Here is a 19659-nt window from a genome sequence, read left to right as displayed (position 1 = left end):
CGATTTCATAATACGCAAATTTCTTGTAGGTTAGTGGCGTCAAAATGATTTTGACGCAAGTAGCTTGAACGAAATTGAAATGATAAATAAAATAACAAGTGATAACAGTGGCAATGAAAAATAAAGAGGAGTGAGAAGGAAAAGAGGCTCCGTCTCGAAGCAATCTTGTTATTTTTTTCGTCAGTGATTGCTTCTTGTTGCGAAACGTGAATATACATATCTTCAGTGTCGTACGCGACCACCATCGTCGGCCGTGTCTCTTCCTCTCGGCTTTTGCCGAGAAGGCAGACAGACACACACACTTACGACCGTAGTGAACAACGTACGTACGAAGATGGAGGTGCCGAAGGTGGTGGCTGCGGCGGCGGCGGTGAAGGAGAGCGAGAGAGAATTTCCTTTTGCAGCCTATGTGGCGGCGGGTAGGACGTTATAAATAACCCGCCAGCCTCCCTGAGAACGGAAAGTAGCTCGCCTTCGAGTTCCGTAACGAATTCCCGGGATTGCTTTCTGGATCAGTGGCCGTTCCGCGCGAGCCGCGTGGCTTTCGACCGACGATTCATTAATCGCCGGCGATAAGAGCCTAAATCGCGAAGCATGCGGAGCACGTCGAGTTTCCGATGGATCAGTGATGGTCGTGGACCGATAAACGGAAGGTCAAGCGGAAGTTGCAATCCGAAAATTCTGTCGGAAGAAATTATTGAAAAGGCCCGTAACGTGATGTGCTACGACTGTCATATGCATATTTACATTTGTTTTTTTTTTTTTAAATTATGACATTTGATAAGGTGATATCTTTTTTCTTATTTATAATTCGTACTTGTATTGAGACGATAGGATTATCTTATTTCACAAGAAAGAGTATTTTTTTTTAATGATGATCTGTGGGCGGAAGAAGTAATATAATTTCATTATGCATTAAATGTGGGTATTTAATAAAATAAAATTTCTAGAACAAAATGATTTTTATTGATAATTCTTATTAATATAATTTTATAAATATTAAACTTTAATGGTCAGAAGTTTCACGATTTTAAAAAGAGTGCATACTCTCTTAAAAGAGTTGATAATCCTAGATGAGGATAATTGAAGTTAAGCGAAAGATAACATTCTCAATTATACTTTAATCATAGTGCTTATTCCTTACAATATCGACATAATTCTAAAATTATTTTTTGTTGTTTATAAAAAAAAATATAAAGAAAAAAGAAAAAAGCATGCTTTAAAAAACATACTTTTATTCCTTATACAACCAATTGTTATATTAAAATCGTTATGCAAAATTAATGTTGCAAAATTTTACTAATTTAAAACATTATAATTCAAATTTTGGAAAACTTTGTTTTTTTAATAGTGTCGGTTATTGCAGCAAATGAGCGATATATTAAGGAGACAATTTATATACAAGTACTATGGTATTAAAGTTGATGACAGATATGAAATCATTTAATATATAAAAAATTATAATTGATATAAAAAATGCTAGGATTTATTTTTCAATATCTGAGACACTATTCATAATATTTCAAATAAATACATATATCGATCCGTATTTCTATCTTATATCTTGTTTTTATTGACGAGATTGTTGCAAGTTAAAGGCACGAGCGGTAAAACGCAAGCGAACACCTGCGCGTGAGATTATGCCTTGGTTGTCTTTCCATCGAGATCAGCAGTACTCGGAAGGAAATTATCTACTCGATGTAATTCGAAGACAGTGAGAGAGTTGAGCGAACGGAACGCGACAGCGACAAGGAATCGTCCATCGATGCCCGAAACTGCGTCATAACAAAGCATCGCGTTGATAACGCACTTCGTTTCGAAGTCGTGTTTACATATAGGAAATATAATCAGAATGTTTGTTTACTTTTGGCAATTTTTGTAATTCGTAATTTATTCGAAGTTTATCAGCGAAGTTTTTCTATTCTTGTCGGACGAATTTGTCGTACAAATTACATAATTCAACAAAAAATCACTTTTTTCTTTTTCTATATATATCCTAAAGATTTGTTTTGCGCTAAATAATGATGGAAATTCTGCCAACGACGTGGTGTTCAACGCGGAAAAATTTCGTGGTATGTACTTTAAAGAATTTGGATGTTAAATAGTATTATTGACTTCGATAAGAATCTGTGAAGAATTCTTTTTTGGTTCTCAATTTATGAAATAAATTCCTATTTCATCCCATTTCTATTCTAAACATATTTCTGAGAGTCCCAAAAGATTTTTGTGTCAATAATGGCGAGCTCTTTTTTAGATTTGAAAGGCATTCTTTTTCTAATCTTTTCTGTTTTTTTAACTTTGTACAAGATTAAATATATCATACTTTGGGTTTTGTGCGAATTATTTTTATTAAAGGTAACAAATACAAATTTCTATATATTTTTTATTTCTTTTCGAGTTCATTTCGAATAGATTATACTAATTGAAAAAAAATTTAAGAAGGCCAATATATTTTAAGTTTAAATGAATCAGTTGCGATTTGAATCTGAGGAAGTAACGATAACGGATTGTGCACGAGGCAATTTTCGGATGGTGAAGTGAGAATTAAGAATTTTGCGTTTTTTTTTACCACTCGTATTACGGACGAAGCTCGATCTTTTTATTTGCTGAAATTACTGTCAGCGGGTCAAGATCACGTCGGGATGATGTCGTAATGAGGGCAGAGACGGATGTTTCACGACTGTCCAGAGTAAAATCAAGACCAGGGTCCCGACATCGCGTGCGATGCAACACGCACGTGTAATTGCAATTAATAGTTGTCGGCTTGGCAGCGGTTCATTGAAATAGTAAAAGATCCCGAATCGCGAATACTACGCACGCGAAATGCGTAGTATTCGCGTACTCAGATTACATACTCGTATTTAACGCGATATACAAAATAATCTTTTTTCTGACGACACTATTTAATGTAACATTAGTGAGTAAACAGAGTTTTAGAAAAAAATTAAAAATGAATAATTCCAGATAAACATGTCCATGTATTCCTAAAAATCTTAAATATTTATGATAAATAATAATATTTAAAATAATAATATTTAAAATAATAATATTTAAAAAATATTAAATATTTTTATTAGCACAGAACTGAAAGTATATGTAAAGATAAACGATACAATATTTTACTATATCTCGAATCTCATAGTGTAAAAATCTTTATGTTATTCAGGCATTACTTGTTAATCTATGCTATATAACATCATATTACCTATCTTTAAAATTATGTCTCGTTATGATTGAGTTTTATTATCGAAACAAACATTTGCATGATAATTTGCATAAAATTTATCCACGTGCAGCGATTGACAGTGGTACAATACTGTCTGTTCCGCTCGATAAGATGTGATAAGATTTAATTTGTACGTTCTTACATTGAACTTCGCCGCCGCCGGCCGCGACGTATCGAAATGCAAATGCATTCGCAAGCGAGCAAAATGTCATATGGAGCGTAAATAACGTAATAAACGTGGTCAACGGCCCGCCCAAGTGCGACGGAAACTGCGACGGAAATGGTTGATCGGCCGCGTGCGCGCCTTGCGAAACGGAGTTAAATCGCTGGGACATTTTTCGCGTGCCGACTAAACAGCTGTCGTTCTCGCACCAAACAACGACTCTTGAGTTTGCCTTTAAAACGCATTTCTTACAACATCATCGCTAGAGATCTTATAACATAGTTTAGTCACGAAATTAAAAAACTTTTTGGTCCGTCATCTTTTATTAATTACCGCTTAAATTCAGATTTCGATAACCTTATTAAATTTAGGTAAAAAAAAATTAATGCATAAAATAAAAAATTTAATTAGTAAGTTTTTATTCGTAACTTACAGGAACATAGTTTAGTCACGAAATTAAAAAATTTTTTGGTCCGTTATTTTTTATTAATTACCGCTCACATTCAGATTTTGATAACCTTATTAAATTTAGGTAAAAAAAAATTAATACATAAAATAAAAAATTTAATTAGTAAGTTTTTATTCGTAACTTACAGGAACATAGTTTAGTCACGAAATTAAAAAATTTTTTGGTCCGTCATCTTTTATTAATTACCGCTTAAATTCAGATTTCGATAACCTTATTAAATTTAGGTAAAAAAAAATTAATGCATAAAATAAAAAATTTAATTAGTAAGTTTTTATTCATAACTTACAGGAACATAGTTTAGTCACGAAATTAAAAAATTTTTTGGTCCGTCATTTTTTATTAATTACTGCTCACATTCAGATTTCGATAACCTTATTAAATTTAGGTAAAAAAAAAATTAATGCATAAAATAAAAAATTTAATTAGTAAGTTTTTATTCATAACTTACAGGAACATAGTTTAGAAATTAAAAAATTTTTTGGTCCGTCATTTTTTATTAATTACCGCTCACATTCAAATTTCGATAACCTTATTAAATATAGGTAAAAAAAATTAATGCATAAAATAAAAAATTTAATTAGTAAGTTTTTATTCATAACTTACAGGAACATAGTTTAGTCACGAAATTAAAAAATTTTTTGGTCCGTCATTTTTTATTAATTACCGCTCACATTCAGATTTCGATAACCTAATTAAATATAGGTAAAAAAATTAATGCATAAAATAAAAAATTTAATTAGTAAATTTTTATTTGTAACTTACAGGAACATATATTTTTGTAACGCTAAAGGAATATACTCTATAATTTTTGGAGTGAATTTTACTCTAAAGAGTGAAATCTCAAAGATTCTCTTAAAGATTAAAAATTGAGCCACTGTTTTTCAAGATTAGCTCAATTTTCACTTTTTAAAATGAGATTCCAAAGAATTTAGAGAGCATGATTTCTTAGGATCTAAAACTTAAAATTTTTTGTTATAAATTTTATTTTCTTTATAAAAAATTGCAGCACTTGAACTTATTGTTTTGAAAAAATCGCTTGTGATCAAACTCTGTTATAAGGTCTCTACACGGAAAAGACAATTTTACTGAAATATCTCAAAATTTAACTAAATAGATAGAGAAAAACTTTTCTGCAAAAACTTTTCTTATTATAAAAATAATTATAATAAAAAGCTTATTCTACAATGTGCTCTTTGTTTCCTGTTTCTTGCTTTTTTTCCCCTTTGCAATCGTTTTATTAACAATTATATTTCTCGCTACATATTTTCTATTTCTTCCGAAGTTCAATTTTTATCTCGTGTGACATAAAACGAAAAACTAAATAAGAAACAAAAAGACAAGATGTAAGAGATAACAAAAAGCAGAAAACGGAAAATAAAAAGCAACAAGAATAGGTTTAAGACACCCAAACTGATTGTCAAACCATTCTCGCAATGTTCCTTATCATGCTTGAATTTTCCACACAATTATTTTGACGGTCAAACAAAATTATTTTTAGATCTGTAACTAGCTAAACTTTTAGATACCTTCAACAAAATTGTTCAACAAATTCTTTCCGTATCCGGCGTATCGTGTGCACGCCGCCGCGCCGTTTCATTCTTTAGCCGCAGTGCAACCGACCTCCCTTTCGTCATCGATGCAATGTCGATGTACCGTCGACATTGCAACGCCGTCAGAGCGACGTGATGACGTCGCGTGACAAAGTTGAATCGTGGTCCCGGCGTATCGGCGATACCGCACTTGCGAAGTCAAAGTCTCGTGCCCTCGTGGCTTATCATGCCGCGCACATGTTGCCGTCCATTCAGAACTTCGCTTGCTCTTGTGCAGCGTGTGCATCACGGGAGATACGACACTCCGAGAAAACGACACGTGTGTTGTAGTTATGTTGCAACATAATAAGTGTGTATCATAATTTGACATCCTATCCTGCTCGCTGCGTTGAATAAACAAGTTTCCAAGATACCTTTAAATTTCACGTCCAGCTTCACGCGTGCGTGCTTTTTACACTTTTACACTTGCATTATATCAGTATATAAAGGCTTTAATATACACAAATACGCAGTAATACGTCTAACCGAATTCACTATAATTTACACTGAAAAAAGTCTCACTGTACTATAATTGGAACTCTGATAGATTCAATCAGAAAGTTACAAATATATCGAACACTTGTAGTTAAATCTATCAAACGTTCTAGTCGAGGTAACCAAAAATTTAACACTCGATTCAATAACCAGAATTTTTATTCATATGATCAAAATTCGTTTTGTTTATATACCTTTTGTGAGCATAACCAGAACATTTAGTATCATCATCAGTGTATATTTCCTGTTGCAGTAATTCTTTCGCGAAGATTCAACTCCGCAATAGCTCAAAGGAAATTGTTTTGCGTACAGAAGCTGACGGTAGTTTTTCCTTTATGAAGTAGAATCTAGTAAAACGACGCAAGAAAATCAAGACCACGGTCTCGCGTAATTCAAACGAGCGGCATACTCATAGCCTCTTGTCGGATTTCTCGCGGTAACGTTCTCGCGCGACCGTGCCAAGAAGCAATTGAGGCGAATTAAAGGGACAATTAGGCGAGCCAGAGCTTCGGGCAGACAGCTGGACGCATCGAGAGACTTTTCAGCCGACATCGGCGCCCACATCAATTTTTACGCTCGAAACAAACTCCACGGTGGCGGCTTTCGATCTCATTCTGATTTATAATGGCCTAATGAAAAATTAAGAACATACCCAGGGAGAAATGACAATAGAATCGATGTCGATAGATTCCAGATTTGCATAATGCACAATACACAAAGCATAAGAAAATCAAAGTCTTTTATATAAGGATAAAATTATAAAAGGAAGGAAATGAAGGAGTTTGTGATTAGTTCATTTTTTTTGTGCATTATGCGTTTAAGACTTTATGCTTTCACCCTTAGACTTGATTTTTTACCGAAGAATTCTCTCTGAAATGGTGCAATAAATTATCAAATTTCTAATTTAAAAACATTTAATCAATGCAACACGTGAATAACAATAATTAATAATTATTCTAGGTCTGTTATTTATTCCTGCACTGTCTGAACTGTTGCACACGAAACAATAGGCCTGTTCTTTTTAGCTGAACTTCTTGCACGGTTTATCTTTTCTCTTTTTTCCTCCAACGTGGAGAGAGAAGGAAGAAATCGCATCGTGTGCACCAGAGTGCAGGAATAAAGAACAGATCTATTGTTTCACTTCAATTTATTGCACCGATATGCACCAGTTCAGAGAGTTCATTGATAAAAAACAGACCTATTATTATTAATTACCATAAGAGCATGAAATTATACCGAATCATAATTTATCTCGATCCAGTCGACAAATATCTCTAGTCTAGGAGATTGCGATATATACGATTTCTTCCGTATTTCGCCTAAATTTTCCTTTTATTAATTTTGAATAAAACTTTAAGCGAAAGCTTGATTTTCTAGGCCAAATAATGTTTCAGTGTTTCAAATCCAAGAATTGCAGAACGAAAGGCTGTCCGTTGGTCCCTCCTTGCGTACGCTTATGCGATGAGACGTGCTCACACCGAGTTTAAAGACGATCGCGCGATCCTCTGGCCCGTCGTCGACGCGATCTCATTCCGTTGGCTACGTCATTCCGGACGAGCGAGCGAGTAAGCGAGCGACAATGGAATCGCGCAATTTCATTTTCTCCTTACTGCTAGTTTGCGACGCGTTACTTTGCGGTTCGCTTAAATCGCGACCGACCAATTCAGCCGCGTGCTCGCGCTTAAACGATTCTCTGAAAGCTGCCATAAATATGCTACAGCATCCTTCGGAGAGGGTCGAGATACGATGAAATGCAAGAATAAGATACGAGAGACGCGAAAGTCTAATCTGCAAGTCTAATCTGCAAATCTGATTTTTGCACTTTTGTTAATTTTAACAAGTTCATTTATTAATTATAATAAATTGCTTATTTATTAATTTATTCATTTATATAAGTTCTTCCTATCTTAAATTAACAAACTATCATTTGCGATAATTATTGACTTGAATATTATACAACTACTTGAATAAAAAAGAAAAAATTACACAAGAAGACAAAACGGAGATCTACGTTATCATCTTTTTCTCTATTATTTATCTTTTTTTCTTTTATTTTTTTATTTTAGATTTATACGCTTTCACGCGATGTATTTTATTTTCCACGCTCATAAGTCTTAATACGTTGCGACCGATACTCGTTATCGAACATTGGCGCGCGGTTAACACCATTTAAGAGATCTTATCTCTGATAAAGATGTCGAAAGTGCAGTGCATGTGTATTAGACACTTCGTGCGTATCGTGCAAAGTGCGACGTGAGTGAATGGTAATGTTTCTAAGGTACGTCCCCAGCTTCCATATTCATTACGCGTCATTATACCATTTACATATCATAAAAAAAAAGTGTTAATTGTAACGTAAAGCTTTTGAACGAGATATTCGTTTGGTAAACTTGTAAAAATATGCAGCTCGTTAATTATGCATTCGATTTTTCGCCTTGGGTCTTCTCGTTTTATCCTAACCACTTTTCAAGCAAGTAGGTCGCAATTACATATCTTTTTTTTTTTTTTTTTTTTTTTTTAATATATCAGTGTCCTGCACGCATACATGCACAGACGCGACGTAATATCGTAATGACGTAACTGCGCGTCGCACGGGAAAAGCATAAAAGTCACGCGAGTTGACGATTGCATCGGATTATTATCGGCTGCTCGTGATTCAGTTCCCATCGGCACGCGCGCGACCGGTTTCGTAACGTTTCGTCGCAACAAAACGCCCGACGATCAGAGACCGCCGCGGTTAGAGACCCTATAATAAGAGTTTGGATTCAAAGCGGATCAGTCTTTTGATTGATTGTCACTTCCCACGTAACGGCGAAATTTTTCAGAAATATTTCAACTGAAAAATGAAACATTTCATAAAAGACACAAAATGTATCTGCAATATATGTGAGATAGCTCTGGAATAGCAAAATGTATTCCTACAGCACAAATCCTTCCAGCAATATTACAGTAACATTGTAAACGTTGCTGCAAACTTCTGTGCTGCATGGGATATGTGATTCTTGTACTTGAAATTGAAAAATTGCTGAAGGATTATTGAAAAAAATCTGTAATTTTTCTGAAATATTTCAAAAATGCTGCTCAAAATTCATTAAAATAATTTTGAAATTATTCCCAGAAATATCGGATCCTTGAATTAATTTTCATACAAAGTTAAATGAAACTGTACTTCCAAAATAGATTTACTTTCATTTTGGATTGTCCTGGAGACCAATTTTGAATTCTTGCTTTCAAGGAATTCATTTGATTATAGAACACAGATAAATATTTCATCATACTACATTATTTATTGCAGAATTCTTGCAGAAAAATCATTTCAACTTTTCATATTTCTTATTTCACATGAAATATGAAAAGTTGAAATGATTTTGTAACGATTGATTCTAAAAACTTTTTGCAACAATTATTACTGGTCCATCTAATACATTTGGATAACTTCGTACATTTTCGGGTAGTGAAAGAAAGAAAGAAAAAAAGAGACGGATAACTGTATATCTATTTTTTTTTTATTCACTTTTGTCAAATTCTCATTATAGAATCTCTGACGATTATCGAAAAGCAGTATGCTCCAGCAAGCACAATTCGTTAATAAAACACTGACATACGCGCTCTCCGTAATAGCATTTTTATTCATAATGAAATGCGACAAGCAGCTCGCGTTGTTAAGTAATGCGAGGCATCGCTCGTAATATGCACGTTGCACCGCGTGTGACCTGAATTGTTTATGCAGACGGTCGTCTTGCATTGAATCTGCGAGAGTAATTTATCCAGGCATAGAGGAGGCTGCACGCGCTTCTTTTCCTCCTTTCTCTCCGTTTCTTAAATAAGAGTCTTCATTCGAAGAAAATCAGAGGTAATTTTCTCGATTGACTTAATTGACCGTTTCTTATTTTAAGTGTTTGTCAAATAGCAAGATCGTCTATGTGAGTTTAGCAATTCATGAGCCGCATGTGGCAAGATCTATTTAACCCATGCAGCTCGTACAACCAAGAGACGTATAATGTAGACATAATTTTAAAGTCTACAGCACAATGCTGCTATAAATATTGGTCTCTTATACCCGGCAAAGAAACTGTTTGTGCAAGTATCGAAGAGTAATGGATTTCTAATGTTAAGAGAGAAATTGAGCAAGCGGTACCGTTAATTAAAGTCAAGACATTTAAATCACTCATGACGCCGCTGGTACCATAATTTTTTTTTTTGACTTATAAAATTTTAGTTGTACCATGTCTTGAAATGCATTAACGAATGTGCATTTGTCAAGTTATCTTTTTAATTCTGCGTTCATATAAAACAACTGATTATATTTTTCAAAAACTTCTATTTATCAGGTCAGCAAAAGAATTTTAATGATTATTTGAAGTCTACAAACAGCGATATAATATATAATATTTGGCTTTAAAACGTATATTTATTATATAAAATAATTGTTGAAAGTTCTTTTTAATTGGGAACAAAACATTGTTATAATAGACTTTTATATTATCTTATGGTATCCCTTAAAGAAGTAGAATTTACATTTAAAAAGTTATTCGGCTTTTAAAAATTCTACACAATAATAGCCTTCATTTGCAAAAACTTATTTATTCTAGTGCAAGTATAAGAGTCACGACTTTAACAATAATTAATTTTAATTTTAAAAAACGATTTTTATAAAAACAAAGAACATAGACATGGCTCAACAAAATGATAAAACCAACCTTTGCTTTCTTCTATTAAAACGTAGTTCGAAAAATTATATTTCCCGGATGCTAAAACTATTTTAACTATGATTTTCGGGTTTCACAAGTGAAACTGAGCAAAAAGAGATGAATCTAACAATTCCTGCGTCTTCCCAAATTGTCTAATGCTTCTTTCCCAACTGTGTATCCGATATTTCTTGATAGGTCGTTCACTGATACAACTACTTCGTAAAACGCACAAATCATTTATGGCACGTACCATGTCTAGATCTTTCCGGCGAACGCTTGATTTTTCGATGGTCGCGCAAGAATAATTCCTCGACCAGGTCTCTCGATTCGTGTCTGATGTCCTTCTGATCCGTGCGTCGCGACGTACCGCGTCTAATATACACCTCTCTACGGGGTGTCCATGGCGTTTGTACCCCCGTCTTCGCCCCCGCGTTCTTGATCCTCGTCAACGATCGCGTTATCGCCACCCTCTTACCACTCATATATCCATGGCCGTGTGGCTATTACTACAAGCACGTCATGAAGCTGCCCCAATTGTGCGATTCGTACAGAAATAGAGTCTGCAATCTTCTGAGTAATGAGTAACCGCCATCTAACTTTTTCTTACGACTCGTGGGCAAACCTCTTGATCTCGTTTCAACTCCCCTCGTAGCATCCATCCTAAGGATATTCCGTCACGAAACGCGTGCGCTCATCCCGTCCTTCCTCTGTTTACTTAATCTACTCGCGATGATCCTTTAATGCTACGACGCCCGATGATGTGGGTGGATATCAGCTTCACGTACACAGAAGCAGATGATTAGTGGCAATTTTAGGGCACGTGGAGACACCGACCGATGCTACAGCGCAATATTATGTTTCGTCCACGTGTTGACGTGATGCAGGAGATGCTCGACGCGTCATTCATCACACAATTCGACCACACAATCGTCTGAATTTTCGTGAATAAAGATTGGAAAGTACGTCAATAACGAAAAAGGACTTGTTAACGCGTTTATATTTCTTACTAGTATTTTCGCTACGCTGGAAAAATCATAATAATATAATAATATGTGATCGAGCATATAATAAGAGAGATTCACAAAATTAAGAAAAAAAAAGGCGGACAAAATAACGCTCAAAAATTATATCTCTGATAATAATGGAATAACATCTGGGATGTTGTTGACGTAGAAATTATAATTAAAAGAACTATAAACTAATTAAAAATTTTTATTCTCTATAAAAAATATATATTTAGTATAATATATATTTAATATAATATATAGTTTTATATATATATATTAGGTATTGGAATTAATTCGTAGCGTTTTTTAATGAAAGAATGTTATTTATTTCACATGAGCATTAAAAAATACATTAATGAAAGTACTTCCCATCACTTGTAAAACGCTACGAATTAATTCCAACACCTAATATATGAAGAGCAGATTTTCAAAATTTTGTTCAAAAATTTGTAATTTTCGGAAAAAGAGAAAGAAATTCCGCACACAAGAAAATGATGCATTTTACAGAAAATAACAACATGTCAATCAGTAGAATGTGAAATATTAAATAAAATTGCTAAATAATTGCTAAAAATGTTTAACAAATACATTTTGTTTGTCTCTGGTTAAAGACATAATGCACTTCAAAATGTCTAAGTTTTTTTCAGCATAAATTTACGATGAAAAAATGCTTTCTGATATCTCAGAGTAGCTTAATATGAGTCTTCGAACACTGAATACTATGCCATCTCTAATTAAAAAAATTAAATTTTGGATAAAATGCATTCTCATATATAGGAGAGACTAGAAAAAGTTGCAAGATGTACTAATTCGAATTTTGATATTTTACTCACAAACATCCTAAAATTATACCTTTTTGCAAATAGTATCATAAATCTAAATAATTGTTGCGTCATGTGCATTAAAAGAAATAAACATATATGTTGTAAATAAAGAAATATATTTTTTCTAAAAATTGGTACAATTCTCCCCAGTCTTCCCTATATATAAAACTAAATATTATTATAACAATATTATAAAAGCAAATAATGCCAACCTAGTAATAATAAAATAGTATGTTTATATTCCTATTAGTTTATGTATTCCCTGTATATAAATGGATATAAATATATTTTGTCAATCGTACGTCTAGGTGTATATATTTTTCTTTTTTTTTTTAACATCATCACGAAGTCTTGCCTGTAATCGAGGTTCGTCTTTATTAGTTGCTCACGATGTGAGTAATGTCAATATATTCATGTATTCGACGTAATTGAATGGCGTGCGTTCCTTTAAATCTTCTTCTGGATGAATTTTCTTCAGTCTCTAATATGTAGCGCTGTCATTATGCTTACTTTTAGAAAAATGTATGTGTGTTGGATGAATATAGATTTAAGGATTCAATGTTTTGCAACGAAATTCAATTACTATCGATAACCGTGCTTAAATTATCTGACAAAACACGTGAAATATGAATAAGAATTATCAGAGGCGATAGTGTCAAAAGAGTCCACGAAAAATGGACGAAAAAAATAATATAATCTTAGAAAAAATAAAAGCTGTACAATTTAGCATTCGTTTGATAAATGCAAAAATAATTATGAACTTTGCACGGCACATAAGCATCCGGTTATTTTTTCTTTCTAGAGCAGCGGAGATTTTGAACCTATTTCTCTGAAAGATCAAAGTCTAGAACGTCCTGAGTGACTGTAGGTATGAAGAATGGCAATTCCGCGAAATTTACTTGCATTGCGATCGCAATCAGCTTGAAAGAGAAATTATCTATGGAAGAACTTTGATCGATCCCATGCGAACTTGCGAAAAAAATAAATTTTTTCTTTCTTTTATTGTAAGTACCAAATACTTGTGAGAATCTATATTTTAATATCTATAGTGCCAACCAATCAAAAATTTGAGACTGTATATTATAAAATTTAAGAATGTTTCAATGAAATGAATATTGTTTAAAAGTCCCATTCATGTTTTTTCTTAATTTGAAAGTAATAGGCATAATATTTAACACAGTTGTGATTAGTATAGTGTTGTTTCACGAAAATGGATTACAATCGTAGTTTTTTTTTTTTTCAAAAGTCGAGCTGTGAATTAGGTGAAAAATTCTTTCATCATAAAAAATAAAGAAACTTTTTTATTGTAGTCAGATTACTTAGATGAATAAAAAACCGGCTATTTTAACGAAAAAAGTGTCTAATATTCTTTAGTGTTTTTCATCCTAAAAAATACTTTTTCAACCATATTTCAGATTGGAACTTTTGATCAAAGTTATTACATTATTTTGAATTTTATTATGAAACAATGAGTAAAACAATAAAATTGTAAAATAATAAAATGCACAAATTTGATTTCATTTCGTATAATGATGTAAATTAACTATTTTTAATTAATTAATTAATTAATGATCTCAAAATTTTAGACACTCCATTTTTTGACAACACTAATATTTCTATTCATTATCTGGAATAAAAGCACAATTACTACGAGAGAGAGAACATGCATTCAGAGTCAAATTCAATCCGCATCTTTCCTCGTATCGATGTGCGTCCTTGCTGCTTCTGCGACGATGTCGCAGGGAAGATTCCGTCTGGAAATCGCGCGTGTTCCTCATAAATGCGCTCGCGGTGAAATCGCGCCGCGAATTTTCGCGCGAGGCCAAGACGACGCTCTGCCGACGCAGCCGCGTGTTGCATGAATTCATCGCACGAAAAGCCTTTCCAATTCCTGGCATGTTTCTGTACCAGCTGCAGCGGCTTCTGTGCTGCTTCTCGGCCGCGAGCTCCCGGGTACACGTTCTGCAAGCAGTTAGCCGCAAAAGTCCGGTGCTAAAAGTTTTTGCGTCGTTACGACGTATGCCAATCTCCACATTCTCGACGTCGTTCGCAATCGCGCACGTGCAACCGGAAGAGAACTCTCCAATTGCTAGTTGTTTAAACATTTATCGTATGGAAGCAGAAATTAAGGTTAAGTCTCCAATATTCTAACGTAAACGTTAATTTTAGCATGCTATTGATATTGATACAATATTTCAATGCAAAATATTTGGTTTTAAGGCGTATTTTTTTATAGACTAACATTATAAAAATTCTTTAAATGATATTGTTTAATATTTCCTTTTTTAGCTGATTGTTTGATACTTTTAACTGATATCGTATAATCCTAAAAAAAATCATTATTATATCAAGAATTCATCATAAAATCATATCAAATGACATAATGATTTTTCCTAAAATGATTTCAACTTGCTCTTATGATTTTGTGGATTTTGTGGTCCACCTGGACGATTCTAGAGTCAAGAATCGTGTTACTTTTTACCATGTCGTATATTATCCTCTAGTCGTTTGAGATTCATTATTTGCGTTTTCTTCGCCACCTGCCGCGGAGAATCTCTTTCCGTTTTTCTCCGAGAAACAGGACTCGATCGCTCGATCGGCCGCTCCAGAACCGCGCGTTAATTTTACGAGAGTAAAAGAAACACGCGCTCGCGCGCGGCGCATTCCTCGCGATGAAATTACTTGGCGGCTATATATAGATCGGCCCCGCGGCCATTCCTCTATATATCTTATTATGGTAAATGAAAGTCCCCCAGTCGGTGGGACTTACACCGTGTGGTTACACCGGAACGATAGCTGCCATATGGGAAGCTTTTAGAAACGCGCACGAGCGCGTTATGCGCAACGATACGGGCCTCTCGTGCGTTACGTCGGGAAAGAGCACAGTTTAATTCCCATTCACTCGCTAAGGCGCGCATACACGCATTCATGCGTGTGCACGCACGACGATAAATTCGATGAACGCGCGGCCGAAGTTGAAATTCCGCTCGCGCGTTGTTCTTGCGTGATGTACGCTAAGGACGTGACAAGTCGCACGTATTCGTCGCCGGTGTAGAAATTGCCGGGATCGCTGCCAATCCAAAATCAGTGAAACATTGACAGAATCGTTTGAGGTGCCCTTTTTCGTGTTAATGATGCTGATTTTTAATGGAAAAATAAGTTACATGAAAATTGAATTGTGTTGAACAGTGAAAAATGCACGAGAATGACGTAGCGTTATTATCATGTAACGTTCAATTTTGAATCAAGCGATCTGACGTTGGAAGTTGAATAAATTCAACTTTCAATGACAGACGTCAAAGTGATTAAGCGTCAAATTGAGACCACGTAACCATGCTGACGCTTATTATTTTTCAACGTCTTATGAAATAGCACCTTTAGGCTATGACCACAAAAAATGTACATGTACTATAATTATATGATTATAGTCATTTCCGTTTGCCAACTGTACATATTTATATTATAAAACTATACATAATTATTATACTAATATTATAGTAGTAACAATCATAATTATGGTAACATGTAATTACAGTCATAAATACCACAAATTTTTTTCTCACAATCAGTGTATGGGCCTTTATAGGCCGAACGAGAGAGACGCTTCCCTTTTTTTTTTTTAGCGACGAACACTCGTGCTCTTACCTTGCAACTAATATTGCAGAAACATGCGTTATTTATCGCATAGAGCGGAGGAGAACTGAGTTTTACGAGAAACGAGGAGTTACACGCTGCGCTAATCTTACCGCAAACGGACTAACCGATCGCTAAGTGGCACAACGATGTTGTTGCAGTCGCGATACCTGCACGACGACTAGTATAGGCGTAAACGACCTCTGCAAACATCAGTACTTAGATCTTGTCGGGAGCAGCTCTAACTCTAAATTAGCTAAATTAACCCTGACTAAGTTCTGGCTGCGGTTTAGGTTTCACCGACCTCGATAAGAACGCTAAATCTAATCTGGACATCACAGGTTGAAGTAAAATATAGTGAAGTAAAATGGAAGAGAAGACTAGCTTTCTTCTGCACTGAACGAAAAAAAAATAGTTACAATTATATACCATAATTTAACTAGAACTTATATTTTAAGTGTCAATTATATATTTTTCTGTAGAACTATAAATATTATTTCTAACATTGTAACAGTAATAACTATAAAAATGAAGTTCTTAATCATAATTATTAATATTGTATTGTGCAATTACAGTCCCAAGTGCCAAACACTTTTCCTCGGCGTAAAAAAGTAATTCGGTCATATACATATTTCTTGTGTTCTCCCAAAGGAACGTATCTCTTAAGAAAGAACATCAATCGTAATCATCGATTATTATATGGAAAGAACGATGTGCTGAAGTATTCAAAAATTTATCTATTATAGATACCTACAGTTCTAGAAACAATTTTGTTTGGATCATCAAAATAATTATGTAGGACACTTAAACTGGTTGCTATAATGTTAAGACTTTTTGCAATATTATTCTCAACGTTTTAATGTGATCTACTTAATTATTTTGATGGTCTAATAAAATTCCTTTCAGATCTGCATCTAAATAAATTCTTAGATATTATTACTTCAGCAAAACCGTTCTTTACATTACTTATTACAAGTATAGATTATAATAGTGATCAACTTTGGGGGGGGGGGGGCAAATTTTTCTATTGACTATTATCTTATTCCCATTCCTGACAATTAGTTGAGGCCAGTCATTCATAATCTATTCTTATATTTGAAACTGTCTTAAGTACAATCTTAAGATGTAAGGCAATCAGAGGATTACATTAGCATCTTAAGACATTACTTAAGACGGTCTATGAATTAAGAACTATGAATTCAAACTATGAACTTTCGAGGCAAAGCGTTATAGACCTTAATTATACGCGAAAGGACAGTGGACGTCTACTCGAACATCTGACCGAAAATTGCATCGACCTGATGCCGCGACCATTGACTTTATGAGAGAAACTTCGCGGACCAGACAAGACGCCGCCAACGGTTGCTGCAAACGACATGGCGTATTCGCCATCGCCGGACCCATCCAGACTGGGAGAGAGAGACCATTGCTGCCAGGCAATGTAAGACATTGTACAGTGTGATTACGTACATGCGCATACCCGAGTTCTCGTTTTATTTGATTCCTGCCGCCGCTGCCACGCTGTCTAGGCGACTAGCTCGAGCTACGTTCTACTCTCTCCTTCCCTCTCGCTCCGATTGCACACCTCTACCTCCCTTTCCCTGCATCTCCATCGCGTGTACACGCATACTTCGATTCTTTCACTTCATTGGCTTTACTTCGTCTTTCAATTCCCTGCTCTTTTTTTCTTTCCCTTTGTCTTTTTTCTTTATGTCTATTTCTCTCCTCATCCTATCTTTCTTTCTTTTCTATTTCTCTGTTTTGCCATATCCTTCTTTTTCTCTGAATGTGTCTCTTTTCTTTTCAAACATTGGAAAAAAGTCTCGGTGCATTGGAATTCTGATAGATTCAACTATAGGAGATTTTACTGAAGTGCTTATCTGAAACTTTTAATAGATACAGGTCTGAAAATAATTTTGTTGGACCACGAGAATAATTATGTAGGAAAGTATGATGCTGCAAATATTTTGACATTCTAGAAATCAACTGGAGCATCCTACATAATTATTTTAAATGTTCAATACAATTATTGTCTAATCTATATCTAAAATTTAATATTTCAGCAAAATCTTTCTTTCCACAAAAATGAGAGTATAGTTAAGTTTATCAAACATTCTAGTCTCGAGAATCAGAAATTCAATTACCATAACTAAAATTGTTTTGTTTGTACTTTTTGGTGTAACCATCCGAACGTTTTTCTCAGTGAAGTTTTTTTTCTCTCTATTTCTTTTTCTACAGAAGCTTTCTTCGGATTCTTGATCTTCCTACGGCGTAGGAAGCCCACTGACTCCTCATCGTCAGCACTCTCTTTTCAAGATCTCCACAGACATAAATTCTGTCCAACTCAAACTCTAAAGATAATTTTAAATAATTCTATAAAAAATATTATCTTTTTAGCTATACGCATTAATTTATATTAATATGTAAATATTGGAAGATAATACTAACAGAGAAAAAAGTCCCAATTGGGAGACAACTCGGAGAATAAAAACGACCGGCCACACCCCAAAGCGACTTCGAAATGGCTCTTCGACTTCTCTACTCTGCTCTCTTTCTCTTCCTTTCTTCGACGCTGACTCGCCATCGCTTGTTTTCCGTTCGTTAAGATGCCGCGGCAAGAGCGAGGACGATTTCTCGGTAAGATAAGCGAGAGTTGCTTGAATCCTCACCTCTCGCACCTGCGAATCTCGTTGTGGGGCCCCCGTTCTCCGACCGGAGCGTGCACACCACGGATACCCTTCAACACCTGGAGAGAGACCAACTGGCAGTTGGGTGACGAAGGCCTTTTCGCACCCGTTCTCGGCCATTCTGTAGTTCCAACGCCTACTGACGTAATCAAGGCCACCTGATATCACGCGAGAACGTTGATATCGAGCATTGTTGATTAACCCTTTACTAATTCATCGAATGATAAATTTTGCATTATGCAAATTCCGCTATCGTTCTCTTACTTCAAAAATGATACAATTAAAAAAATTTAGTTTTTCAAAAAAAGGAAAAAATTATGGTTTAACTTTACAGAAAATCATTGATTTTCAGTCAAGTGATATCAGCAAAAAAAGTATTCTTTAACATAATCAAATATTATTTTCGTTATGACTCTTAAAAAATTTCCCTTTTTGAATTGTAAATTGATAAAATTTTTTTAAAACTTGTTAATTTTGACGATTTTCTATGAAGTTAAATTAGTTCATTTTTGATAAATAATAGAATGTAATTTTCTTAACTTATTCAAATTATCTTTTTCGAATTATGTCACTTTGAAGTAAAGCAGCATATCGTTAAAAATATTTCTGCAATACTTTTGCAACGTTGTACTGCAGATATGAAACGTTACAGTAATGTTGTTACAAACTTCCGAAACACTATAGATCATCCCAGCAATATTACAGCAGCATCTCAGTTCCAGCAATATTGCAGAGTAACATTCTGAATGTTGCTGCAATCTTCTCTGTTATATGAGTTATCTGCATAAACCATGTATGAAAAAATTGATACCTCGAATAAAAAAGAAATCGAAGGGGAGAGTATTGCTAATGAAAATACGTACTTCTCTATACTT

At 34.5% G+C, this 19659-nt stretch overlaps 2 protein-coding genes across 5 annotated transcripts in view; one reads left to right on the top strand and one right to left on the bottom strand.

Annotated features, from left to right (window-relative positions):
- Nucleotides 1–12577, bottom strand: part of ITP (ion transport peptide) — a 60693-nt gene extending 48116 nt beyond the window's left edge. The window contains exon 1 of one of the 3 annotated variants that reach the window (XR_015547777.1): nt 10884–12572. Coding sequence is in view for 2 of the 3 variants with exons in the window: in XM_087414645.1 (XP_087270771.1) it covers nt 10884–10886 (3 nt within the window). In the remaining variant the exon portion in view is untranslated. Of the gene's footprint in view, nt 1–10883 lie in introns of all 3 variants that reach the window. The other 2 variants (XM_087414645.1, XM_087414646.1) reach the window with 2 other exon arrangements.
- LOC105155101 (peroxisomal leader peptide-processing protease) overlaps nt 1–19659 on the top strand; it is an 80540-nt gene that overhangs the window by 49001 nt on the left and 11880 nt on the right. The gene's annotated exons all lie outside the window — the stretch shown is intronic.

The sequence above is a fragment of the Acromyrmex echinatior genome, chromosome 16 (genome assembly GCF_024713525.1).
Source record: "Acromyrmex echinatior isolate Ae372 chromosome 16, ASM2471352v2, whole genome shotgun sequence".
In the NCBI taxonomy this organism is placed as follows: Eukaryota; Metazoa; Arthropoda; class Insecta; order Hymenoptera; family Formicidae; genus Acromyrmex; species Acromyrmex echinatior.
The sequence above is the reverse complement of the archived record's forward strand: the minus strand, read 5'-3'. Positions and strand labels throughout refer to the sequence as shown.